The 27,420-nt window shown below is 49.5% G+C and overlaps 1 protein-coding gene across 1 annotated transcript in view; it reads left to right on the top strand.

Annotated features, from left to right (window-relative positions):
- The window catches only part of SHISA6 (shisa family member 6), a 389,490-nt gene that overhangs the window by 9,994 nt on the left and 352,076 nt on the right, over positions 1–27,420 (top strand). The window contains exon 3 of the mRNA XM_034790260.1: positions 7,287–7,447. Coding sequence (XP_034646151.1) covers positions 7,287–7,447 — 161 coding nt within the window. The remainder of the gene's footprint in view (positions 1–7,286; positions 7,448–27,420) is intronic.

Below are 27,420 nucleotides of genomic sequence, written 5' to 3'. Positions count from 1 at the left end.
CAGAGTATGATATAGGCCAAATTCTGCTCAGCTGAGGGCAGCACGTGGCCGTCACATTTGAAATTTCCCATGGCACCCAGATGGTCTGGAGATGGATGACAAATCAATCTAGGACTAATATATGAGCATCATCCAAATGACTTCCTCCTTGGTCATGCTTCCCACTGTCTCCGGAGGGGGCCATCCTCTCCAGGGGGCTGCCCTGTTGTCTGTGAATGGTCTCGGAAGCAGCTAGGCTGTCAATCTTCATAACCAATCAAGTAAGTGTAGGGGATCTTAAGCTCCCTTGGGGTGAAATCCTGGCCCCATTAAAGTCTCTGGGAGTTTGACTCCTGTGTTTTTTTTCCTTTAGCTCAGCCATGCACTGCTTATTCAATATTTATTTCACTCTTCCCCGAGCTCTTAGCTGTTCCTTCTTGGTCTCCCCAGATGTTCTTTGAACCCGGGACAGGTGGCTGTGTGCTCTGAAGCTCCCCCTGTCTGTAACTGAAGAAGCCAGCCTCTGAAGGGTCTGGGAATCTAATCAGGTAGTGGAGGTGAAAGAATGTCCATGGCAGTGCAGCCTGAACAGCAAGTGACAGAACCAAGATCTCTCACCAGCATTTAGAAAAATATTCGCTCTTCTTCAGTGTGGGTCAAATCCTGACCCTATTGAACCATTGGCAAAACTCCCATTGATATGTGGCCTGTCTGAAATGCATTCGCTGCAAGGCAGCAGACAGCTGGCCAACTGGCATTATGCAGTTCCCTGCACAATAGCAGGAGGGAGGGCCTGGGATGCCTATGCAAACCCAAGGAGAGACAAAGGCTCATTAGTGCCCATGGCAAGCAGAGAGGACATCGGTTCTGAAGAGCTCTCATCTGAAGGAGCCATGCAGAGGAAGGTCTCTGAGGTTCCTCGCGTCTGGCTCTGCTCTCAGGCTGCAGGAACTTCACTGAAATCACTGCTTCAGTCAGGCCTGTAGTACCTACAGCCTGTGTGGAGGAGGAAGGACTCCTATGACTCTGCCGAGTTTCAAGCCATGGAGCCAGATCCTCGGGTAGTATAAATTTGTGTTGCTGCTGATGTCAGTGTTGCTATGCTGACATACAGTCTCCCTAACTGGCCCACTGAGCAGCCCCACCCCCAAACAAATGCAGTGAGCTAAGGATCCACTCCGCCTCTTGCGTGGATTTAACCCATGTGCTCTTTCTGTTGTCATGTTTGAGTCAGTTTCTTCTCTTCCAGCCTCTGCGCCTTGTATTTTCCTTTTGTTCTGTTTTTCCCTTCCTTCAGCTCAGGGCACTTCTTCTCCGTGGTTCTCGCCTTCCCCTGCCTCAGTTGACACTTTAGCACTGTCTGTTCCTTGCTTTTCTCCTCCTCAGGGGATCGCTGCAGGGTCATTATAGTTTTTCCACTTCACTGCTCTCCTGCGCATTCCCACCCTACTTGGGATTGGGCAGTTCCGACATCCTTTCCTTTTCCTTCTTAAAGGGACAGGCTCCAACAGCCATAGTTATCTTTGTTCATCCCCCCCACCCCCTACACACACACACCCCTGGGTTTCCTTCCAAAGAAGCTCTCAGCTACACCAGTCTAAATCGAAAGTAACTCCAGTGACTTGGGTGCTCTTGTTCTTATTCTGGAATTATGCTGGTGTAACTGGCAGCAGGATCTAACCTGTGCTTTCTTTAAGGAATTTGGACAATTCTGTACTAGACCTACCAATACTAGGTTTGGATCCTGCTCTTGGTTACACCAGTGTAAATCCAGAATCATTCTCTTGATGACAGTAGATTCAGGCTGAATTTACATGGGGGTAGCTGAGAGCAGAATTTGGTCCCTAATGATCTCACTTCAATCGAGTGCTAATAAAAACTGTATCATAGACCATCCTCTCAGGATATGATTGTGCAGTTACGCAACTCTGACTATCCCATCTGCTGCACTAAAGGTAAAGCATCCTGCTGAGCAAGACTTGTTGTTCTGATATCAGACGGCATTGGCATGAAAAGCCTTTTACGATGCTTCATACCCCGATTCTGCATCCCTCACTCAGATGAGAAGGATGCATTTGATTGTAGTGGGACTAATCACATGATAAGGGCAGTAAGAGCAAGTATTTACAGCTCCTTCCATTACCCTTCTTGTAGCTTTTACAGTGGGAAAGTATACAGATATAATAGAGCTATTTACATGGTGCCAAATTCATCCTCAGTCTGACTGCACTAGAGATACAACAGGGAGAAGCTTAGCCCATGGTGCGGTTTATGAGGAATAATTTTGATCACACACAACATTACAGATGAATTAAAAAGCAACTAATCAGCACATCCAGAGGTTGTACTTGTAGCTCTGCCTATTTAATTCTGGTTTGATGGTATCAAGAGCTTTCCCTCATCCTCCCAGGAGGTAAGGAAGAGCAATGAGTGGTAAACACTTAGAGCAGCCCGTTTTGTATGGAGCAGGCACTTTTTGGCAGGTTGCTTTTTCATTCATGTTTATCCAAGATCATTTTAGTTCCAATCCCAGGTGTCTTCCGATGGTTGTGTTCAGCTTCTCTAACATAGACTTTGAAGGTGCAACCAAATGAAAGGAAGACCTCCTTTCCCTGACTGGAATTTCCAGTTTCTTCATTTCTTTTCAGGGTAACAGCCTCTGTTTTTCTTCCCTGAGGCTGGTTGCATTGTACTGTACAGGTTTCCCCCGTTTTGCTGCGACTGTTTTGCTCATTCACTGTTACCTTCAGGATGGAAACTAATAAAGGATTACAGCTGAATGCTCTTCCTCGCATAGCATGTGAGTTTGCTTTATACTTAGAATCAGGGTTAGGGATTTCAGCTCCTGGTTGGAGCAGAGGAGTAGCTACGCATGGCTTTCTTGGAAACGATTCACACACCAGACTAGATTCCCAACACGTGGCTTAGCGCTCACCCAGAGGAGCTGATGTAGTCTTCTGGTTCAGGTAGACAGTGACTGAGAGGGTCAGGCGCTTCTTACTGACTCAGATCCCTTTGGAGAATATTCACTTTAATTGCCTCAATTAGTTTAAGGGAATCAAAGCAAACTCTCCATCTTGGAGGCTGGGCAGCCCCATTCCTAGCGCTCAGTCGAACACTGAATACCAGCTCTGAGTAAGAATATCACCAGCAACAAGAGTATTGAGAGAAACAACGTGTCCTGTACTGTGATAGAGCATCACCCCTGCCCCCTCCACTGCGCTAGCAAGCCCAGATTCTGCTCCCTGCTTGTCGTCTTCTCACACTCTGTGCCTTCTCCCACACGGCCCCCTCTGAGCTCCTCTGCAAGCCCCTCTTCTGCTGTGTCACCTTCAGAGAATCAATCTGACCTGTATGCACCTTGCCTCCTGGGGTTCATAGGTGCTGGAACTAGAGGTGCTGCCACCCCCCGGCTTGAAGTAGTAATAACCCAAATACGTGATTACAGCCTTCAGCACCCCACTATAAAAATTATTCCAGCACCACTGCTGGTGTTTCCCATCACCTGACCTCTGTCTGTCCTGGGACCATCAGCTCACTCAGAGCAGGGACCATCCTCCCTGAGTTTTTGGGGAGCGCCTAGCCCAGGGTGGGGGTCACTGCAAATAAATAGCAATAATGTCAAAATCTCTGTGATTGAAAAGCGACTCCTGGCATTTCCAGAGCACAGATGCTTTTCCCTAACCAATCCCTGAATAATCCTCAGAAACGTGTGCCCGAGGCCCAGTCCTGTGATGCTGGTCGGCGTGGAACAGCTATTGACTTTAGGGGGAGCTCCCCCTGCCCTGGACTTGCAGGATTGGTCCCGAAAGGACAAATCTGGCTCCAGGTCCCCCTGCCCACCAGCATGCAGGATTGCAAATGCAGTGGGAAGAAATGTTTGCATTGCAACAAGGGATCACAAGTGGGAGGAACGAATCCACCCATCAGGAAGGACTCGTGCACTAATGTTTAAGGCAGGGCAGGGCCTGGGGCCCTGGCTCCTGTTCCCAGTTCTGTCACTGGCTTGCTGGGTGACCTTGGGCCAGGCACCAAAGGCCATATTGCAATTCATTGTGTATCAGGATTTGGGTGGCCAGTTTGAGTCTCCTCAGTCCTGGTTTTGAGAGGCAATGAGCACCCACAACTCAGCGTGCAGTCGATGGCAGCCATCAGGGCCGGCTCCAGGGTTTTTGCCGCCCCAAGTCGCAAAAAGAAAAAAAAAAAAGCCATGATCGCTATTTGCTCTACCGCTGCCACTTCAGTCTTCGGCAGCGATTCGGCGGCTGGTCCTTCCCTCTGAGAGGGAGCAAGGGACCTGCCGCTGAAGAGCCGGACGTGCCGCCCCTCTCTATTGGTCGCCCCAAGCACCTGCTTGCGGGGCTGGTGCCTGGAGCCAGCCCTGGCAGACGTGTGGGCACACAGAGCCTTTGAGAAATCAGGCCGCTGGTGTCTGGAGTTGGGCACTCAAACCGTTAGACACCCAAGATTAAGGGGCACACTTGAAAACATGGGGCTTAAGTGCTCTGGGCCTGATTCTCTTCCCCTGTTCTGGCCTCTTTGCCATGGTCAGGCCCTAACTAGTTTTCCCTTGCCATGGGGAAGCTCTTAGCTAGTGTGATTGGCTCCTACGCTGGCTACTTACAGTTCTAGTGCAGGGGGTGAGGCAGAGTGCACCCCCAGCTGTTGTAAATTGGTGTAACTCCCAAGGCTGCTCTAATTCAGGCTAGGGCCAAGAGGATTAGGGAGCTGTAACTGAGTCATGAATGGGTGCCACCCTCCACTGAGCATATCTCACTCTCCCCTCTCTGTGTCTGTGTCATGCTGCGTGTGTATGCCTACAGCTCCCTGCACAATGGGGACCTAGTCTTGGGGGGAAAGGGAGGTTCTACATGTGATCAGTCATAACTAAACGTAGCTAAAAATACTTCCTGTCACAGTGAGGCCTGGTGGGAGGCCCGGGGCTGACCAGCCCTGCTCAGTTAGCCCTGCCCCGCCACACCTGGGCAGAGTGTGAGCGTTAGAAGGAAGAAAGCGTGGCAGGGAGAGGATGACAGGGGAGGGGTGTGGACTGACTGCTCCTTCCTGAGAGCCAGAGCTCGCTGTAGAGGGGAGGGGAGAGTAGGGAGTCTCTCTGCTGGAAGCCCTGAGGGAGAACAGGCATGGATATTAGAGCTCTTTTTGGCAGGGGCCTGGGGAAGAAGCCTGAATAAACCTAGGGCCAGAGACCAGTGAGAGGGCCAGGGTTTGCTTGGAGCTAAGGAGGAGTGAAGAGGACTGTTCACAGACCCTAAGAGTGAGCTGCAGAGGACACCCAGCATCAAGAGCAGAAGGTGCATGGTGGGCCCTGAGACAGGGGAGAAGAAATTTTTCCAGGCCTCAGTGCAAGGCCTGTGGACACTGGTATCCTGGAAGGGGTGAGACTCAGTGTTTCTTAGCTTGAAGCAAAAGTGAAAGTAATTTAAGGGACTTACCGGTAAGCAGGGCCGGGGTCCTGAGCAAGGTGGCGGGGTGGGGCCTTTAAATCCCCGGGCCCTTTAAATTGCCTCTGGAGCCCAAGGGCTCCCGGCCACCGCCACCTCCCCCTGGGGTCCAGCGGTGATTTAAAGGCTCTGAGGCTCCGGCTGCGGTAGCGACGGCTGGGAGCCCTGGGCCCTTTAAATTGCTGCCGGAGCCCGAGGGCTCCCGGCCGCCGTCGCTACCCCAGGCTTCTGGCAGCGGGGCTCTGGTGGTGATTTAAAGGACCCAGGGCTCCAGCCGCTGCCGGGAGCCTAGAACCCTTTTAAATTGGCGGCCTGGGGAAGCTGCCTCCTGCCGGTACAGTTGCTGTGTACTGACTCTTGCCAGTATGCCGTACCAGACCAGATCGGCTTACTTTCACCTCTGGCTGGAGGGCTCAATGGAAGGCAGTGGCAGCTGGATGCAGTTGTGGAAGACCAAGGGGAAACTGAGGCAAAGCTGCTGCAGGGCTCCACTGGGCTGCGAGGGGGTGCTCTGGGACATTGAGTTTTGTAGCACTTCCCTTCTTCACAGGGATGTTGTGAACTAAAGTGCTTTGAAAGCCTCAGGTGGGTTCTTTGACAGAAGGAATCAAAGAACTGACCCCATAAAGAGGGACTGAGCCTAGAAGAAGAGCATTTCTTGTATAGTGCAAATTATTCCTGCAATGCATTGTGCACATGTATGGCATAGACTGAAATATTTTCAAAATGGAACAGACTCAGGTTCTAAACTCTGTCTTATATCAGACAATAGATAAGGCGTTCCAGTAAAGACAGCAAATGTGAGCAACACCAATCTTATGCATATGCAATGGAGGAATTTCTTTGTTGGTACCCGAGGTGATTTTAGGCATGTTCCCTCTGTCTGAGAGAATTGAACCTTTCAATCTCAATCAGCTTTAAAACTCCGCCATCCCTTACAACCAAAACAGTCCTGCCCTTTCTCCTGCCGGTCGGGAGATAGCTGTTGGCTGCACTAAAAATTCAGTGTGTTTCATGCTATAGTTATTCCACTGTGTGTATGATACTCACAGATTAAATATCTTTCGAGTGTTCCTGCTTGCATGGGGAAATCACTAGATGCAATTTAGTACTACGGTGTTGAATGCAGATATTTTTTCCCCACAGAGAACCTTGTTCAATCTTGATGCCATCAGACAAGTCTCTAATGGGGAAGATGCCACAGATAAGCTTGCAGCTCTGATAGCTATAGTCCATGTGAAATATCTCAGCACTGGCCCTAATTCAAATCCCAACACCACCATGAACGCTTATTGGTCCCCCTGTGGACAGAAAAAGCCAGGATTAAATGAGCAATGAGACTGAACTCCCCTTTGCATCTCCAGGAGGTACCTCCAGGATCAGGGTTGAGGAACATTGGCTTGGGGCTGGGTGGGGGCAGATCGAGGGAAACCTGCACTCCTGCTTCTCATGTTGCACCTGACCTGGGGATCCCGTCTGCCCAGTAATCATTTTTATGAAAGCAGGGCTTTCTGCTACAGAAAGCAATTCAACAGCAATAGCAACGACAGCAAGGGCAGTGATGGAGAGAGAACACAACCTCAGGGTTAAGTGAATTAGTGGAAGCATGTGAAAGATTAAACAATAGCCAAACTCTCCGGTGAACAAATGGAGCTTTGTCCGGTAACGTACCCACGAAAAGACATGTAGCTCTTAAGCCACAAGGTTTTTTGTTGCCTTTGTATTTTTCCTTAACAAATCAAAGCACCAGAGGGTTCAAATAGAGACTGTAGATGAACAAGTGAAACCTTTGAATGTCAGCCTTGCTGCTTTGTGAACATGTTGTGTCCTCTTTCTGCGTTCCAGGGCTCTGGCAGACATCCTAAGGCAGCAGGGGCCAATCCCAATAGCACACTGTGAAAGAGAGACTATCTCGGCCATAGATACCCCTCCCAAAGAAAACACGCCTGTCCGAACATCCTCCAAAAACCACTACACCCCTGTGCGCACCTCTAAAAGCAATCCAGGTAAGTGTCACCATTCCACTTGGTTCTTACCCAGTCCATTGCTCCAATGTCATGTTGAATATGAGCAGAAGAGAAGCGGTAAAGTACATTACACTGCTCCACTTATTGGCAACAGCATCGAACGTGCTGGGTAAAAACTGTCTCTAAGAGGCAATCAGATCAGAACTGTATCGCAAGAAGCAGTTGTGATGGTTCTGTAAGTCATCCAGCTGCATTTGCTAAATTAGTTTGTCATGCTATGCAGGTATTTTAGAAATGTTAGAATCAGCAGCAAGTACATGAGAGGTTTGCTGAGAATTTACAATTGTCCCCTGGTCCCCAGCTCAACACACAGAGTGTGAAATATTGCCCAGGCTCCATGAATACTGCGGCTGGAAAGGAAGGAATCCACACAAGCTAGGATACCTCATCCAGTCAGAGAAAAGCCACATGTGGAAAGTGTGGCTGTGACCCAGATCTTCATATTAGGAAGGAGCATACAGGCACGTGACAGATCCCAGGGAGGAGCATGGCCTAGAGGGTAGAGCATTGGACTGGCACTCAAGAGATATGGGTTCTGTGCTGGGCCTGCAAGGTGTGCTTGAGCAAGTCACTTCAGCTTCCCCATCAGTAGAGTGCGCTGGGGTCTCAGGATAAAAAGCACTATGTAAGAGTGAGGGATTGGTTAGTCATTTCGTTACCTGCAGATAATCACAATGAAGATTTTTAAATATCATCATGGCTGCTAAGCACCTGTTGTGAAGTGAGATGTGGAGGATTCTCCATCGCTTAAAGTCTTTAAATTGAGTTTGGATGTCTTCCCACAAGATACGCTCTCATTCAATCAGGAGTTGTTAAGTTTGATGTGGGAGTTACTGGGTGACATTCTCTAGCCTGTTATACAGGAGATCAGATCAGATGATCATAATGGTTCCTTCTGGGACCTTCACATGGAAGCCAATAGGAGCCGAGGGTGCTCAGTAATGTGTGAGATTGGGCCCATACTGCTGTTGATTGTATTAAGTGTTGGTTTCAATGATCTAAGGACTTCCTTTTAATCTACCTTGATGCTCCTTCTGCTACATGAAGAAGACCACTAGGAAAGCTGGATGGGAGTTGCATCACTGTCATACAAAAGACCATACAGTCTTCACATGGTATTCACATACAGTACAACCCTAACTGATTGAAACTTGTGGATACAATGTTGCCCCACTGGTGATAATACTGGTAAGGGCTTCTTCAATGAACCCTGGGTGCCCCAGACTTGAATATAGCCCAGAGTCAGCCAGGCCCAGAGTGTAACCCCATTGCGTCTGGCTGACATTTGGGAAGCCAGCCACCTGGAGAATAAATTCACTTTACTCTGTATTCCTTCGGCTTTAAATGCACCTGCCCAAAGTCTGTACTTCTGCAATTGTGTCATTTTTTTAAACAGAAATAGTTGCAAGAATTTCACATGCATCCCACATTGCTGTTTCCATTTTGTTGCCAGTTTCTCACTTTTGTATTTTCCCTATATGTGCTGTTGAATTTTTGTTGTTGTTGCTTATTTTATATATGGGAAGAAGATTTCTGGTAGTAGAGGACTCTTTAAACCAGCAGATCCAGTGCCTGGAAGTTGAAACTTGACAAATTCAAACAAGAAATAAGGTGCAAAGTTTTAAGGATAATTAACCATTGGCACGATTTGCCAAAGCATGTGGTGGATTCTCCATTATATGAATTATTTAAATGAAGATTGGGATGTCTTTCTAAAAGATACACTCTAGTTCAACCAAAATTTGGGGGCTTTATACAGGAATCACTGGGTGAAATTCTATGGTCTATGTTATGCAGGAGGCCAGATCAGATTATCATAATTGTCCCTTCTGGTGGTAGCATCCATGAATCAATTATTAGGTTTCCATGGCTGTGTCGTGGTGACTGTTAGAGAGACGCTGTGCACAGCAATGTTGTGATCCTGAGGAGACTGGATCAGTTGACCATGAGCTCTAGAGTTCCCAAACGTTGCTAAGAACAAAGGGCCCGAGAGGTCCCAGGAGAAAGGACTTTTTTTCTCTCCTCTGTTTAATTGATCAGAGACCAAAGAACCCTGCAGAGCTAGCCAGTGGAATCTTATCTGTGAAATAAACTGAGTAATAACGATTCAAGGTGGAGAATGGGACTGCACACTGAATCATCTATAGGAGGCAGGGTGTGCTTGGGTGGCCAGGGTTCTGGCACTTAAAGGACTTTGTAACTCTTTTGGGGTGATACAACCACAAGAATTAAAGAGGACATGGTGCTCTGGTTTTGTACACAGGGTCTTCAGTTGGCTTGAGCTTTTTTTGGGCTTGGCAGGGTGGTCTATTGCTTTCCTTTCAGGCTAGTGAACTAAATGTGTTGTCCCCAGAAGAAGATAATTTGGCAGGGAACTTGTTTGGTAGGAAGTGCCAGGCCAACAAAGAATCAGAAAGAGAAACAAGGAACTCCAGTCTGCATGCAGAAGAGACCAGTTGGACTTAGTGAGCCTGGGTTAGATGCAATACTAAGGCTCTATCACAGATGGAAAGTACCAGAGGGGAAAAAGGGAAGATTTGCAAGGGAATTAGCTGATTCCAGTGTTTTCAGCTTCTGGAGTCTCCTCAAGAGCTGACAGGTCAGGTGGGTGCTCCAAGGAGTGACTAGGAGGTCAGCAGAGGTACAGTAGGAGGTCAGGATCAGAAGCACAGACACTAGCTTCATGTGTGCCTAAAGATGACAGGCTGGTAGGGTTTCATGGCTCTCTGATTGGTTATTTTGGTTATTTCTCTGCTAGTGCAACATCAGGCTACACACTAAAGTGCAACATCCAGTGCTGGGTCTAATGCGATTCTTGCAGAGTGGGGCAGAGCGGGAACCAGGGAACAGAAATGGGTGCAAAGGAGAGGAAGTTGATTCAGATTCTGTTCATGTTTTAGCAAATGCCATTGGAAAAGAGCTTGCTGAGAAAAGCTCCTGCTACACAGATGGGGCTGAAAGAGGCCTTGGCAATGGTGCGATGGGATATGGAGAATGCCCACAAACCTCTCAAGGAAGTGGTGGAACTGACCATAAAGAAATGCAATTCAGATAAAGCTTGCTGAGGACATGAACAGGTGCAATGGCTGATGGGAACTATTGCCATCTCTATGTGGGGCAAGCCACCGAGAGCAAACAGAAGCCACAGGGTACCCACCATCCCAATGGGAGAGGTGAGGGCCTTGGATCTAAGGAGGTGGCACTAGGTTTCCAATGGTTTCTCCCACCTTTGGTTTCTTTTTTCTTTGGGTCTTTGAGGCACACTGGGCCCAAGCCTGATGTAATTCTTGGGAGAAAAGGTGGCCTGGGGAGAAAAACCCTATGTCCGTTTTGTAAGGAAGGAAACCTTCATTCTCAACTAAACCTCCCTGTGCAACATTGCTTCTGCCACACTCTCCAGGAACGGTGAATGCAGGCTATCTTGCCAGAGCCAGGATTTATTTTCCCTTCTGAATTCTCGACAGGCCTGGGGCCATGAGTGTGTAAAGGACATCTCCATGGCCTAGCAATTGGGGAGCAGCAAAAGAGCTGATAATGTTGCTACTTCTCTTTTCTTCCTCCTCCTGTCAAGTTCGTTGCAGATTGGATTGGCAGGGAAGTGGCTTATGCCCTTTCCCTGCAGCTGTGGTTTCTGTTTCGCATGCTGTAACCCACCACTGCCATTTTTGGTGATGTTAGGAGCCGTGCTGGCAAGAGGTGAAAGCTGGGCCTGAGACTGGTTGGGCAGGCGCACACCTCTCCAGCTGTGCACCATCTGATCAGTATGAGCTACAGCACCCACTGCAGCCAGAAGTGTTTCTCCTTCCCTCCCACCCAGACGTCTTTTTCTTTCACTGTGTGCTGTTGTAAACAACAGGTAACACCCACGTCTTCACTACCCACCGTATCGGCAAGTAGCAATCGATTTATCTGGGATCGATATATCGCATCTCGTTAGGACGCGATATATTGATCCCCGAACGCGCTCACTGTCAACTCTGGAACTCCACCAGAGTGAGCGGCGGTAGCACAGTCGACGGGGGAGCCGCAGCCATCAATCCAGCGCCGTGTGGACCCAGGTAATTCGATCCAAGATACTTCGACTTCAGCTACGCTATTCGCGTAGCTGAAGTTGCGTATCTTGGATCGATTTCCCCCCCTACCCCCAGTGTAGACCAGCCCAATAGAGCATTTATCTAATCCAGCTAGCTACTGGCATTCCTAATGCATCCATCACTGTGGCACCTGGAGACATGTCAAACAGACAATCCTGTGTAATTGTCAACTTCTTTCTCCTCAGCCATGGTCTTTGCTTGTTGCCGGTATTCTGACACCTGTTTAATAGTCAGTTGTATACATTTGGGCCTTCGTAGCTGAGAATCATGGACGGGAATAAGGAAGAATGAGTGAACAGTGGGAAATCTGCTGGGCCACCGGGTGTTTGAAGAACATAGTATATGAATAGCAACATGATGAGAGCATCTCTGAGCTCCATAGGAGAGGCCCTACACTGTTTGGTGCTAGACATCAGTGACACGTTAGAAGCAACATCAGAGAAGTGGGTAGGGGAAGAGACTATGAAAGCTCCTGTGACAATGGTGCTGATGCTCAGGAGAACTAATGGAGAAAATGAGGCCCAGATTCTCAAATCAGCTTCACCAGCGGAGACACCGCAGAGGGCAGAATGGAGAGAATTGGTTGGCATGGCAGATTACCTTCCCAAAGAGTGGGTGACCAAACCACAGGCTAGGCTAGAACTGCCAAGATGCTGCCAGCCAGGAGCTTTCTGAACAGAGCTTCTCCTTAGGAGAGGACCAGCACAGGTCTCCCACTGGTGGGGGAGGGTTTCACAGCAGTGGTGTGGACAGACTCTCCATTCCTAAACCAAACCCACACAACCACCCCCAAAATAAAACTCCAAAAGGTGCCTTGGGCCAGAGCTGCAGCTGGTGTAAATCAGCAGAGCTCCAGCGAGGTCAGTGGGCCTGATCCGCAGCCGGTGTAAATCAGCGTAGCTCCAGTGACGTTAGTGACCTGTGCCAATTTGCACACAGTCTTTTCTCTGTGGCCATATCCTGGCCCCTTCTGAGGCTTCTTCATACACCAGCATTTCCCACTGACTGCAGTGCTGTAAGGGAGCGGAGACTCAGACCCCCTGGAGTTACGTTTGTGTAATATTCACATAAGAGGACAATCCATAAGTGCTAGGAGGTCCTCTCTGCCTGCTTTACATGACTCCAGCCCTGGGAGTTCCCCCTATGTAGGGAGAATGCCCAGGGAGGTTCCGCGCTGACTGCTAGCACATGGGGACATGGCTGCTGGGTATAACTGTTGCAGGGGACCAAACAGGCCTCTGACTGGCCTCACGATCAGGCAACCACCTTTGTCTCCCAGCACCCAGGCTGTGCTGGATGGAGCTTGGTGGGAGAAGAGAATGTGGCCCAGGGAGTCAGAGCTTTACATCCTGTGGGCTCCAGAATCCTGAAGATACCAATTGTTCTCACAAAACAAACCCAGTGAACTCAGTTTGAACCCAGCGCCGGCACACAGGTGGGGAGCTCGACCTCTGGAACAGGAGGTGCTGGTTCATCTAGCCAGAGACCATTTCATAGTGTTAAAAATCTCCTGTGCCAGCCTCCACATTAGGCCTTTTGGCACCTGCATATCTGAAGAGCAACCTATTGATGGGATTACCACTTTGAATGCAGAAAACAACACAGGTCAAAGCTCTGATTAGCCTGGTATATCTGGGAAAGGCTTTTAATAATCCATCTGAGTCAGGCTATTCCAGAAACGCACACATTCAAAGTGCTGTTTTCAGCAGCTCCTTCCACCTAAGGGCATATTCTGAGCTTGTTCTGCATACGAAGGAGTGCCGGAGACGCTCTCCGTCCTTCCAGAAATTGTAACTAACGTGTCTAGCCAACCCAGGCAGAGCAGCACAGGACACTTGCCATTGCAATCATTGCACAGATGAGGCAATAATTGCCATTGAATCCTAGCTGTGTGTGGGATGGCAGTCCAGAGTGAACACTGGCTGTATAGGAAGGGATAATGGTGGGCAGGGCAGAGAACCCCTCAAAGTCTGAATGCTTCTTTGGAGGTTCTCTGATCTCATCCAAACTTTGGAGATTGTCTTCTTCCCTCTTCCCCTTCTCTCGCTCTCCTCTGCTCTGTCTCCCAAGTCTCTAGCTGGGTCCCTGCCTCTGATTTCCTTCCCTAGCCTGTACAATCAACTCTCTGGCTTCTCCCCACAACCTGGAGCTGATAATGCATCTGTGACTTTGTTCTAATGAAGTTTCCAAGGATCAATCCAGAAATGTGCATCAGAGACGTGGGGCCGATTCTCTGCTGCTTTGCAGTTTGTGTCATCATTCAGAGTGAGTTCAAGGTGGGTAGAAAACGATACGCAGTCCAAGTGCTAGCACTTTACAGCCACTTTGCTTAATGTAAGTGATGACTCAAGAATCAGGCCCGTGGTATGGAAAACCCCCAGGGAGCTCCAGTAACACAACATTTCATTTCACTTCACTTTATTAGTGTCTCAATTTTCATTCATTTGAAATGGAAAGAAATAAACCCAGTCTGCCTTGACACCTGGGAGATCTGAACAAGGCTGATTCTGTTCAAAGCCACTTCACGCTGCTTTACAGTCCTCCAATCACAGCTCTCTTGCTCCAAGCCCCAAGTGTCTCTTGCAGCCTGCCCCCCAGCCCTCCTCAGGAAAGCCCCAAATTCCCACTGAAGAGTTTCCACAGCTTTGGCAGATTCTCTGGGGCAAGATCTGGTTTGCATTTCAGCCTCTTTGTATTTCCTGAGCAGCAAAGAGCAGAAAGCAGCCAGATCTGCCCAGCTGAGAGTTGCCCTGGGTGGGAATCATTGGCCTATATATCGAAAGTTCTTATTCTCTCTGAAGTTCCAAGCTCGTGCCCTAACCCTAGGCCATCCGTGTTTTCCATTCAGATTGCCTGATGAAGCGACGTTAAGTACCAACTATGGAGATTGGTTCTGTGCTGTAGATACTGGACCCAGACCACAAACTCATTGCACACACAGACCACCAAACACCCAGATGACAATGCCTCCTCCTCCTTTATCAACATAAACCTGCCTGCTATTTCATCAGCAGCACAGGAAGGCAAGGTCTCTTACCCAAGGAGAGTGCCATCCAAACAGAAAATACACAGCTAGGGATGGACCAGAAAGGTGCATGAATGAACAATGAGGTTATCTTGCATCATGGGAATTCTATTATTTCAGTTAGACTTTTAAAAAAGATTTAAATGATTTCATTTCTCTTTACTTTTCCCTTTCCTAGCCTCAGGCTTCTGCTCTTGGGGCTAGCCTGCTCTGCATTTAAAAGCTTTACAAGCATAGCTGTGTCAGTTAGGAGTGTGGAAATATTACAGGCCCCTTAACCAGCATAGCTGTGCCAGCAAAATCTGTAGTGTAGGTGCAGTTATACATGGAAAAAAAGTCCTTTTCCTGGTATAGGTTATTTCATTCAGGGAACTGGTATAAGCTGTACCAGTAAACACTCACGTTTATACCACTCATGTCTTTTACAGTACTCATGTCTACACTAGTGTGGTTTGCCAGTATAGCTCAGCCTGTACAAATAAACCCTTTCTAGTGTAGACAAGGCCTGAGACTCGGGCCTCTGCCACTGTCATCAAAATCTCAGAGCTTTTGGTGTTATCACAGGAGTATTTGCTGAAAAGGCCCTGGCTTTGGGTGCTAAAACCATGAAAATGACATGGAAGTACAGCTGATCAACAGTTTTCATTCAAAACTTTCTTTTATTTTTTTGACAGAAACAAACTTTTTGTTTTCTGACTGCACACTTCCATGATAACCTTCTGTTTTATTTAAAAAAATTCCTGTTTTTCGTTGGAACAGAGCATTTCAAAATTTTAAATTTGGGGGGGTTTACTGCTTTTCTCTCCTTTCTCCCCCTTTATTCCTTGTTACCAGTGAATGCAACATAATCAGTGATGTTGAGAGGTTTGGTTGGGTTTTGGTTGTTTTTCACTTTCCTGTTTTTCCTTTTCCCACTCTGGAACTTTTCAAAACTTCTTCAACTTGGAAAGATGACAGAACAGCAAAAGGAAAGATGGAACTCTAACTGCTGCCATGTCATTTTTCCAGAGTTGGAGAAGCCTGGAAAGTCACAGAGCAGCAGAGTTTGGGTTGCATTTCCCCTTTGCTACTTTGTAATAGAAAAAACAGAGGGATGGGGAATAAAATCCTGGCTATTACTCATTTTGTTGCATGCAGTGGCAAAAGGTGCGGGAGGAAAACGAAAAGAGGGAAAAGGCCTAAAATTCACAATTTTAAAAACTTAACATTTTTTGAAAAAAAAAAAAAAAAAATCACAAATCTGTGTTTTGACTTCAAGCCACTAAAATGACCCACCAGGTGGCAAAAGCTCCCTGCTAAGGATGTGTTCTCCAGTGACATTATGTAATAAGGCATGACAAATAACCACAGATTCTCAAAGTTACCTGTCAGGCAACGAGAGTGCTCTGGCACAGCCCGGTGCCTGGGTTGCAAGGTGGAACCTCACTCAGGGGTGAGGCAAGCATTTCATCAATCAAAATGGATAATATGTGAAATAATCCAAAACTGTTTGACTGCTCCAGAAAAGTGACACTTCTGTAGTAATAAGTGTGGCTCTGAATACACTAATGAGCCATGGACCCAATGTAAAGGATGAAGCTAAGGGATGAATGATCATGCCACTGGTGAAGAGACTGTGAAGGAATTTAACATTCCCTCCACAGAGGGCAGTCCTCAAGCCACAAGGCCAGGCTCTGCAGCTCTTATCAGGAGCAAGGATAGCTAGAAATGGTGGGTTACTATGGCAACAATATCTGTTTGAAAAAGAGAAACTAATAAAAGTAGTGAGAGGGCGAGTGGCTGAAGAATATAGATTTACTTTGAAACAGAGTATCACAGTGAGACGTGACTTGTTCCAGACAACAGAACAAACCATGAGGAGAACATGGGAAATAAATTGAACCAGGCGTTCCTGGTAGCAGGAGCCCGTATAGGAGAGAGCTGGTTGTGATGGAAAAGTGCACCTGACAACCTCGTGGGTGCTCGGTGTTATGTGAGTGTCCTGGGAGCACCACAATGGAGGGGTGTGTGTCCGACACATGGAGTGCCCCCACAGACATGGGTCGCATTGCTTCTTGCCCACTGCACAAGGGCATCTGGCCTTACAGCCACAGGAGGCACGTATGTGTGTGCCCTCCTGTCTGAACCAGGCCAGGAGTAAGAGCAAACGGGCACGTTGGAGGCATGAGCAGAAGGAAGAAAACTGACCAAACTCCCAGTGAGTGTGTGTGTGTGGGGTGAGGAGGGGGCACAGAGCTCCATCTGTCTGCACAGTCAGAGGGGTCACCCTAAGAGTCTGGGTACTTATCCCAACAACTCAGATCTCTGCGTCTCCAGAGCTGGGCTGGGAGTCTCTGAGGCTTCCTCTGTTTCCCACTGCCATGGGGAGTGTTTTCTCCTCATGTTTCACCACATCTGCTACTTGTTGGAACCAGGAAACACTGTTGGGATAGGGAGTGGAGCAGTTACCTGCATGGGATTTGAACCCGAAAAGATTTGAGCAAAGGTTCAGGTCAGACTGTCTATCTCTCCTGCACGAAACAGCAGGGCTCTGCCCCATCTCATAGCCCATCCCCCCAGATTGAGGGGCAGAAGGCACAAGTAAGACATTGTGGTGTGGGGGTCTGGCCCAGCTCTAACCTAGAGGATCTCTTAGTGACACCATGGGATGAAGTGTGGTAGGAACAAAGGCTGGAGTTCAGTACCCCTGTGTGTGAGAGGGAAAGACAGGGCAGTGAAGGAAGGAATTCCCTCCCCCAGGAAATGCTGGGGTCCTCAGTTAAAATTAGCAGCAGGTCCCCCCAGCACTCAATGCCTTGGAAGGTGCAGTCAGCCTGAGACAGCCTGTTATCCCGACATTCAAGGAACTAGTGGGCAGTAGATCACCCCAAGTTGCAACGAGGGGAGGGGTAGTAGGTTACGTGAGGCTCAAAGACTTTGGGGGCAGGAGGATCACCCTTGGACTCAGATGCTGGTGGACAGGGAGGTCACCCTAAGCTTGGGAAACTGATGGGAAAGGGAGGTCACCCTGGGACTGGGGGGCTAATGGGCAGAGGGAGGTCACCCCAGGACCGGGCAGGCTTGTGGGTGGGGTGGGTCCATTCTTCCCAATTCTCCCCAGCCACACGGCCAACATGTGTCATGCCCTGGGGCCCCACCGCCCTCTCTGATAATCATGTCAAAAGGAAGCCACCCCTTCTCCGTGGGAGAGGCAGAGCAACTAGTTCTTCCTGCTGTTACTGAGGCCTGGTCTACGCTGTGGAGTTAGGTTGACCTAACTCTGTAAGCATCTACACCAGGGATCTCAAACTCAAATCACCACGAGGGCCACATGAGGACTAGTACATTGGCCCGAGGGCCGCATCACTGAAACCTTTTCATACAACGATACAAAAGTATAGTCAAAAATGAAAAAAATGAAGAGTAATATAGTATGCTATTAAAAGCCCATGTATTAACTTTTTAAAACTGTAATGCGAAGAGGGGTTTTAATAAAATATAAACACCTGTAACTATTCCTTATGTGGTCAGTAACACTGATGATGATCTACACTAACAGTCTATCAACGTACCTGTAATGGCAGGAACTTTTAAAAGTAACTATTCATACAAGATACGTTGTCACTTTTAACAAACATTCTCCCCAACTACTCACAGCAAAGAATTATACATGCTGAACTTCATACCTCCGACTGCTCTTCTAGTCCATGAGGCCCCGCCCATGCCCTGCCTCTTCCCACCCCTTCCCCGCCCCTATTCCACCCCCTTCCCCATATCCCCGCCCCGGCCCCGCCTCTTCTCTGCCTCCTCCCCCGAGCATGCTGCATGTCCGCTCCTCCCCCCTCCCTCCTAGAAAGTCCTAAGCTGTTTGGCAGCAGGAACCGCTGGGAGGGAGGCGGAGGAGCAGGGACACGGCGCCCTTGGGGGGTGGGGGAGAAGGAGGGACGGGGGGTGAGGGGAGCTTGGCTGTCAATGGAGCTGGCGCATATGGTGGGCCGCAGGAAATAACTCTGTGGGCCGCATGCAGCCCGCAGGCCATGTGTTTGAGACCCCTGATCTACACTAACATGTCGCTCCCGCTAACGTAAGTTGCCCAGTACACTGACCTAATAACTCCACCTCTATGAGAGGTGTAGCGCTTAGGTCGATGTAGTTAGGTCGACGCAGTGTCCATGTAGACACTCTGAGCTGTCAGCCCCAGCAGTAGGGCTGCAGTCTGTCAGTGCCTGGTGAGGATGTTCATCACCGACAGAAGCAGCGTAGTGTGGACATGAAAAATCGATTCAATTACTGCATGGGCTCTATGTTGATGTAACTTACGTTGACTTAATTTTGCTGTGTAGACTGGCCCAGACTGCTTGGTGTTCTGGGCCTGTGATTCTCCACAACAGAGTAGCACACACCATTTCTACAACATCATTTGTGCCAGGGCTTTTCCCTCTTTCTCTGTGTGCGCATTGTCTGCACAAAGACAGCCAGTGTCGCCAACTCTCCGATTTTGTTGCAACTCACACAATATTTGGGGGGTTTCGTCAAGCTCCTGGAATCAGGTGATCGTGAGAGAATCTCAGCTTTCATATAATAAAAAAGAGGAAGTTTCTAGCCCTCAAGCTTGTGAAAAAAGGCTTAAAAACTTGACCTGAGTGCACCCTAACGGGTCAAGCACCAGAAAGCAAATGGAAACTCTGTCTAGTATTTAGAAAACCTCATGATTTTGAAGCCAGTCTCATGGTTTTGGGGATCCCGGCTCCTGACGTGACTGCGATGCTGCAGTCATTTCCTCACAGCGATTAGCTTTCCAGAATTCCCCCTCGTGTCGTGGCAAAGGCCCGCTCTTGGCTGGAGCTGTTCAGCAGTTGGTTGTGAGCAGTCAGATGCGAGCTGGTTTGGTCAGTCCCATGACGTGTTCCCGTCCCTTCCCTGGAAATGCGCAGTTCCCACATGCGGGAGTCATGCTCCCCAGCCAGCAGTTCCCTCTCCATGAATGACGCCAGGCCCTAGCTTCATCCAGCTGGGCCCAAGAACATCCCTGCTAGACAACGCCTTGCCTGTGTGTCTGCAGGAGGGTTGCACAGCCAGGTGCCAGCATGGGCTGGCCAATTCAATAACCATTCAACTGGGTGGCCTTGGGCCTGTCTGTTACTACAGGTTTCAGAGTAGCAGCCGTGTTAGTCTGTGTTACTACACTGCAGGGCAGGTCTATATAAAGCCCTGGGGTTGGGGGCAGGACAGGGTGGATCTGTGGTAAGCCCTGGGGGTGGGGGCAGGGAGGGCTCGGTCCATGTAAAGCCCTGGGGGCAGGGGCAGGACAGGGTGGATCTGTGTTACTCCCTGGGGGCGGGGGCAGGACAGGGTGGATCTGTGTTACTCCCTGGGGGTGGGGGCAGGACAGGGTGGATCTGTGTTAAGCCCTGCGGGTGGGGGCAGGACAGGGTGGATCTGTGTTAAGCCCTGCGGGTGGGGGCAGGGCGGACTAGGTCCATGTAAAGCCCTGGGGGTGGGGGCAGGACAGGGTGGGTCTTTCAATTCAATTGAATCAACATTTTCTAACAGAAAAAGCTTCTCTTAGACACTTCTAACCAGTTCTAGTAAATCGTGCAGCGAGGAGGTAAGGGAAAGTGGGGATAAGACAAAATTGAGAGATAAATGTCCACCACGGGGAAGCCGTCATCTCCTGGGGCAAGTGCTCAGCTCCTATTTAGACCCCTGATCTGAGTGGCCAGATTTTCCAAAATGGCCAGCACCCAGCGCCTTCCTCTGGAAACAGTGAATACCCTGCCCCTGAGAACAGTGGAGAGCCCAGGAAATCTGGGCCAAACAGGAAACAGGTAGGCTCTGGAGAAAAGGAGATCTGGGAACTAGGAATGAGGGTGCATCATGGGAGATGTGGTCTGACCAGGAAGTCCAGCCTATAGACGAGAATAAGAGCCTGAGACACCCAAATTACAATTCCCATGAGGCACTGGAGCAGCATATCAAAATCAAAATATTTCAGTTTTCAATTTTTCACCAAAAAGTTAACATTTTCCAAGGAAAAGTCCCATTTGCCAACCAACTCCGGTTCTTCCTGTAGCTTTGTTGTGCGGCATTGAACAAGAATGCTTTTCAGTGCTGGGTGAACTTTTCCCTATCTACCTTGCAAAGTTTCCACGAGTTTAATCATTGATTGTTAGAACAAGTTGAGGTCTTTAAGTGAAAGGCAAATCCCAGGGTTTTCTTCCATTAATCAGAGCAATTTACAGAAAACAACACTTTGAAAGGTTATTAAAGACAGTTAGTAACCTCTATTGACTACAGTTAAATTGAAAAATAATAGGACAAATTGCATCTGATACTATGAAATATTAAATCTTACTAAGAATCCTCTGTTTGGTGATTTGTCCCCCATTCCATGACTGCTAGTCCCATCACACGCCATACTGTCTCAAACACAATGATGGGGAATTAGCAGCAACATTGCATTCTGGCTGTGTGGATGGATGTTTTCAGCCTTGCCACAAAGTCTGTCACTGCTCTGTCAGCCCCCCCATGAACTGTGCTAGCATCATATCTCTTGGTCTTAAAATGCCTCTGCCGATAGCCATCTCTGTCTAAAATACTCCTGTGGGAATGTTGGAAAAGGCCTCCCTCGCTGTCCTCACAGAATGAGGCCTCCACACTCGGCGTGGGAACAATCACACTGAGAGATGACAAGCAAAATATTATTTCTCAGCCCTGGGACTTTCTATCAGGCATTTCCTCTGCCCCACAGCCCAGCAAACCAGCCCAACCTGCAACACCACTGCAGCTTCCGCCCCGTAGCAGCCATGTTCCTTTTCTGTCCCCACAGTACCTACTCCACCTCCCGGCTCCTCGCGGCAAGCTCTCAGGGTTGTGCCATTGCCTCTCAGGATACAGGCCTGATTAAATCCCTTCTGCACGGACTGGGTCCACCTTCATTTCCTTCACACTTTTAAAGTTCATTATGAGCAAAAGGCTGATGTTCATTGAAAAGGAACAGCCTGCCCTGCCTGGAACTGGCTAGCCCCAACTAATTAGCCTGCCTGTCACATCTCAGAAGAGGTGTGGGACTTAATTAGCTACCTGCAGAGGGTCTGATGCCCTATAAAAGAGCAGCAGGCAGCTGCTACCTACAAGGTCAGTGAGTGGGATTACAGAGCTCTCCAGGCAGGGAGGCCCTGAATTAGCTGGGGAAAGGCTGCAGGACCATACAGGCAGCAGAGAGGCCTGGTGCCTTGTAGAGGAAGGAGCTGCTGCTAGAATCCAGAGACTTTTGTTTAGGGACTTTTAAGTTTTGTCAGGGCTTTGAGGTAAGAGCCTTGAAACCATTGTGCAAGTGCTCCTTTTGGAATGCTTCAGTAAATGGAGATACACTGCAGTTAAGTAGCGAGTTCAGCTTCTCCTTGACTGGGCTGTTAAAGTGACCTCATTGTTAAGGGGGAAACTGAGGCAGGCCACAGCAGGGCCACAGTTACAAGGGGGTGCCTGGGAATTGGGGGTGCCCCTTTCACAATCATCTGAGCATTACTGCTGGGAGGGAAAACTGGTTATAGGGTGACCAATATACAAGAGTATGAATATGATGGGCTAGCAGGGTGTCCTTGCATCCATTTGCTGTGAGTCTGTTCTCTGGTGAATTTATCCGTCCCATCCCAGGTGAGTTAATCTGTGGGGCTGGGCATCAAGGCACCTTGGAGGCTTTCAGGTTTCTGATTTTGCTGTGTTTTCTACTTCAGAAGCTATAATAAACTACTTCACCAAAGAGCTGCCTACTATCAAAGCCACACAGTGTGGGCAAATAGAACATGTTCTATCCATTCTTATGGATGCAGTCCCAGAAGAAGCATTTCCTTTCCTGGATTGGCACATAAGGAAGCGGTGACGGTTGTAGAGGGCTTCTTAGACGTAGGATTGATTGGCTCTGATGAGCCTCAAGTGGAACGGGGGCTCTTAGAGTTCTGTCTTGTCCTCCTTTACTTTTTTTATCACTAGACTCTTGTGGCATTATTGAGAGTAGTCCTAGGAGACAACAAATTGATGATACTGTGGGACTCCGCTCACCTAACGTAGTTATATCCGTGCTTATCTATCAGAGAGCTCTGATAGATAAGAGAGGCTTGTGAATAATGGTTGCTATTCTCCTGATTTAGACAGGGGAATAGTGCGTGGTGGAAGGTAAATTGTCAGGAGCTGCTGTTAGCCCCCGGCTGACGGGTTTGAGAATTACTATACAGGCTATGAATGGTCACAAACATGGACTACATCACAGCAATGTGGGAAGTGACTTCTAGTGTGTCAGAGACCCTGCCCTCAAAAGCTCACATCAAGGGGCTGTTCCAGTGCAACAGCTGGCTTAGCCTTTGTCCTTTCGGGGCCTAGTAGCCTTTCAGCTTTGGTGTGGAACAACGTTGTCAACATCCTACAACCCTCCCTTGGCAATCAGGAAATTGTAATGGCTCACTCACCCATCCATTGCATAATGTTCTACTTCGCTCCTTTCTCCTGGTGCGGGTGGCCACGGGGCATCTCTAAGGCAGCAGGATTCCTCTGAGGGCAATTAACATAGAGACAGATGCTTGGAGAGAGTCTGCGATCGCTCCTCCTTGTGAATGAAGAAAGCAGTTTAGTTCTCGGCTCCGGCATAGTGCTTGGATCCCACAGTGGGGGAAGAGAGAGCGAGGGACTGCCAGTTTTAATATTACAAATACACATCACATTGCGAGGGTGGATTTCAGACTCTGTGAATGCTGTGCAGCTCGCTGTTCCCCTGTCTGAGCACTGGAGGGCATGGCATCTGCTGCAGTTTCTTATCTCCCACTCCTCCCTTCAGCGCTGAATGATTTCTGTTGTATGGGCTCGTCCCTGCTTCCCTTGTGAATAGAGCTGTTCAGGGAGATCGGGCTGTCTCCATTCAAACCTGGGAGAGTCTTTTCCCTGGAAGGGCAGGGCTGGCTAGCCCAGTGCATTGCTGCTGGGCTTGCGGCATGTCCTAGACTGCCCATCCTGCTTTGTAAGAGACGCTCTTCCCCAAACACGCTCCTTGTATGTGTCTGCCGGGGTCACTTGAGCTTTGAGACTGAGGAGAAAATGATCCCCTGCAGTATCACACCTCCCCCCACAGAGTCACACCTCCTGTTCCCTGGCAGTGTTATTTCCACTAAACGCTCCTGCTCACAGCTTTGCCTCTTCTCCAGCCATCACCTTTATTTACACCAATGGCAGGCCTTAATGGTCAAAAGACCCAGAGCAGCCTCTGCCTGTGTATTTGTGGACATGGCTTGTCCTGTTAGAGGGCTCTGCATATAGCATCTATAGCGATGAGTTGTCTTCTGACACCCGGGCAGTTGAATTCTGTTCTCAGTCACCTCTGGGGAAGCCAGTGGGGTTGCATGGGGTGTGATTGAGAACAGAACAGACTCCCTAATTCTAACATCTCAGGGGCTCTTGTGGGCAATTCAGTGGGTACCAAATGCTGACCATTTACCCGGGGTACAAAAGGCAAACTTGGCAGGAGACTTCGCGTAAGCCTTGGAATGGGTCTTCCCTCCTGACACACTGCTGGGCCCTCTGCAGTTTGCCCTGGTATGTACGAGTGCTGAGAGGGACCCTCCTGGGGCTGGATTGCCTCACAGAGAAAAATGTTACTCAGGGTTAATTGGTTCCAGACATAGCTCTGCCCTGGGATCCGCACACGGGGCTTGAGAGGAAGGGTTTGATGTTGTCCTAAGGGCTGAGTGCCATGGGGCAGTGCCAGTGGGCCCTTCCCTGGCTATGTGAAGCCTGCACAAGTCTCTGTGTACCATGCCAGTGGACCATAAATTTTGCACAGGCCCAGAAGTCATTTCGGGAAGGGCAGATGCTGAAGTGGGATTGTTTCCTCATTGACTTTGACTCCAATTCATCGGCTGCCTCTAGGCAAGTGGAATTGATGGGCAAGGCCCCACCTCCTGACTGCGCACAGCACTGCAACTGCCCCACGCAGCACCAGGCACGCCATGTTTGCATATAGTCAGCCTCTCCGAGGCTCCTGGCAGCTTCCATCACCAGCAGCAGCCAAGGCCAGTGGGGCGCTACCTGCTTGTGGGGCCTTGCATGTCCCAGGCTCCCCAGTTGCTTTACAAATAGAAATGTAATTGCTGTACCAGGCAGCTTCCCCACTGCCATGCAGCCCCGTCCAGCATGGCACAGGGCAACCAGAGAGCAGGGGTTGTAAGCTGGGGACACTAGGACAAGCGCTGCTTTTCCAGAGAGTGCCCAGGGAACAGCACTGCTTGCACAGCACAGACAGGGCCTTGGCAGTTTGGTCTCCTCCCAGCGATTCCCCTCCTGTCACAGAGTGGGGCTGCATCCAGCTGCTCTAGGCCCCTCCTCCTCCTGGGCACCTGCCTGATCGCTGGGTAGGCTGTGTTCCCGCACTCCCCTGTGTGCAGTCACTGCACTCTCTTAGGCACTCCACTGGGGCATGAGGAGGGGGGCCAGGGCCCTCACTGCAGTGCACCAATCAGACATGGAGCAGGGGTGTGATCTCCCCACCAGGGACTAGCAGTGAGGAGTTCCAGGAGGCCTTGTGCCTGCTGAGAGTGTATTCCTGCTGGAGGTCCCTGCTGGCCCCAGTGCAGGGCTGGAGCTAGAAGGCACAATCAGCCCCTACAAAGGTGCATGGAGCTCAGTGAAGGGAATTCAAAAGGTGCCATCTCAGACACCACTGCCCAGGCTGGCTCTGTTGGCTTGGGGAGGGGAGCATGCCCAGGGGAAATGGGCGCTATCAGGAGCTTCCTGGGCTCTGCAGAGACATCGCAGGATTCTGCCCCTTATCTCCTGCCCCCCAAGTTTGCCCCTGTGTGCAGGGTCTTTTTTCCCCCAAACCCTCCTTGTCCTGTGGTGGGGGGGTGAGCTAGGAGCTTCTGCCCAGTTAAAGACAAGGTGCTGAAGCCAGTTTCCAGTGCCTGATGCAGCTTGGCTGGAGCAGCCTGACCTAGTTCTAGGATCACCCTCAGCAGTCAGCATGGGTGAGACAGGGACAGAAGAGATCAGCTGGAAGCAAGTCCCCTGAGTGTTGGTTGATCCACAGCCAAATGGTGTTGTTGGCCCTGAACTCTGCAATGGGCCCAACCAAACCTGGAGATCCAAGCACCTCAGAAGTTGGACCTGAGCCTGGCCTCTGTGCTCAGGCCCATCTCTAACTGAACCTAGCAGTCTGCACCACAGGCAATGGTGCTTGCACAGCCATCTGGGCTCAGCCCATTGTTCCTGGGCAATCTCACAGCCTCAAATGTCTGACACTTCACTCCTGCAAAATCCTGGGATCTGCGTTGTTCTGGCCCAAGGAGAGCACGTTAGCTCTGTGTAGGAAGGGGAACAGGTGGTTTCTCCTTGCAGGCTGGAGGAGGAAGTGGATGTAGACTCAGGAGATATAACTGTGGGTTCGGGGATGCAGCTATCTCAGTCTCACAGCTGTGCTATCCCAAGAGCAGGGGATTTGGTGCACTGCCGAGGCTTCCAGAACTGATTCTGGGGCAATTGTACAAAGTGTGTAACTGACGTGGGTCCAGTCTGGGAAAGGAAGAATGAGCTTCTGGGCTTAATGTGCAGGCCCCTTTACCAGGAGCTTCCTGTGGTGTAAAGGTTATCCTCAGATCCAGGTCCCAGTCCTTGCCTGGGGGTTAGCTGGGCTCAGCTGCCTAGGCTCAGTAAAATGGGTCACTTCTCCTTTGAGCTTCCAGGGACAGCAGGGAACACTGTGCTTTCACTGCTGCTCTCAGCCTAGTAGAGACGTTTACAGAGGGGCGCTCTCCGATTCAGCCGTGCACATACCCCTCCTGCCAGTGACATGCAATCAATGGTCGCTAGCTACAGGCATTTGGTGTTATCAGTTAATACTGCTAGTGCAGTAACACAGAGAGGACTCAGCCAGGTGAGGCCCCCATAGTGCTGGATGCTGCACACACATACAGTAAGAGATGGTCCCTGCCCCAGAGAGCTTGCAGACTAAAGGACAAGACACAACACAAAGAAGCCAGCTGGAGTGGCAGAGGTGGGGTATCATAGAAGATTAGGGTTAGAAGAGACCTCAGGAGGTCATCTAGTCCAACCCCCTGCTCAAAGCAGGACCAACCCCAACTAAATCATCCAACCCAGGGCTTTGTCAAGCCGGGCCTTAAAAACCTCTAAGGATGGAGATTCCACCACCTCCCTACGTAACCCATTCCAGTGCTTCACCGCCTTCCTAGTGAAATAGATTTTACTAATATCCAATCTAGACCTCCCCCACTGCAACTTGAGATCATTGCTCCTTGTTTGGTCATCTGCCACCACTGAGAACAGCCGAGCTCCATCCTCTTTGGAACCCCCCTTCAGCTAGTTGAAGGCTGCTATCAAATCCCCCCTCACTTTTCTCTTCTGCAGACTAAATAAGCACAGTTCCCTCAGCCTCTCCTCATAAGTCATGTGCCCCAGCCCCCTAATCATTTTCATTGCCCTCCGATGGACTCTCTCGAATTTGTCTACATTCTTTCTGTAGTGGGGGGGCCCAAACTGGACACAGTACTCCAGATGTGGCCTCACCAGTGCCAAATAGAGGGGAATAATCACTTCCCTCAGTCTGCTGGCAATGCTCCTATTAATGCAGCCCAATATGCTGTTAGCCTTCTTGGCAACAAGGGCACACTGTTGACTCATATACAGATTCTCGTCCACTGTACTCCCCAGGTCCTTTTCTGGAGAACTGCTGCTTAGCCAGTCATTCCCCAGCCTGAAGCAGTGCATGGGAGTCTTTCATCCTAAGTGCAGGACTCTGCACTTGTCCTTGTTGAACCTCATCCGATTTCTTTTGGCCCAATCCTCCAATTTGTCTA

The sequence above is a fragment of the Trachemys scripta genome, chromosome 14 (genome assembly GCF_013100865.1).
Source record: "Trachemys scripta elegans isolate TJP31775 chromosome 14, CAS_Tse_1.0, whole genome shotgun sequence".
In the NCBI taxonomy this organism is placed as follows: Eukaryota; Metazoa; Chordata; order Testudines; family Emydidae; genus Trachemys; species Trachemys scripta.
The sequence above is the reverse complement of the archived record's forward strand: the minus strand, read 5'-3'. Positions and strand labels throughout refer to the sequence as shown.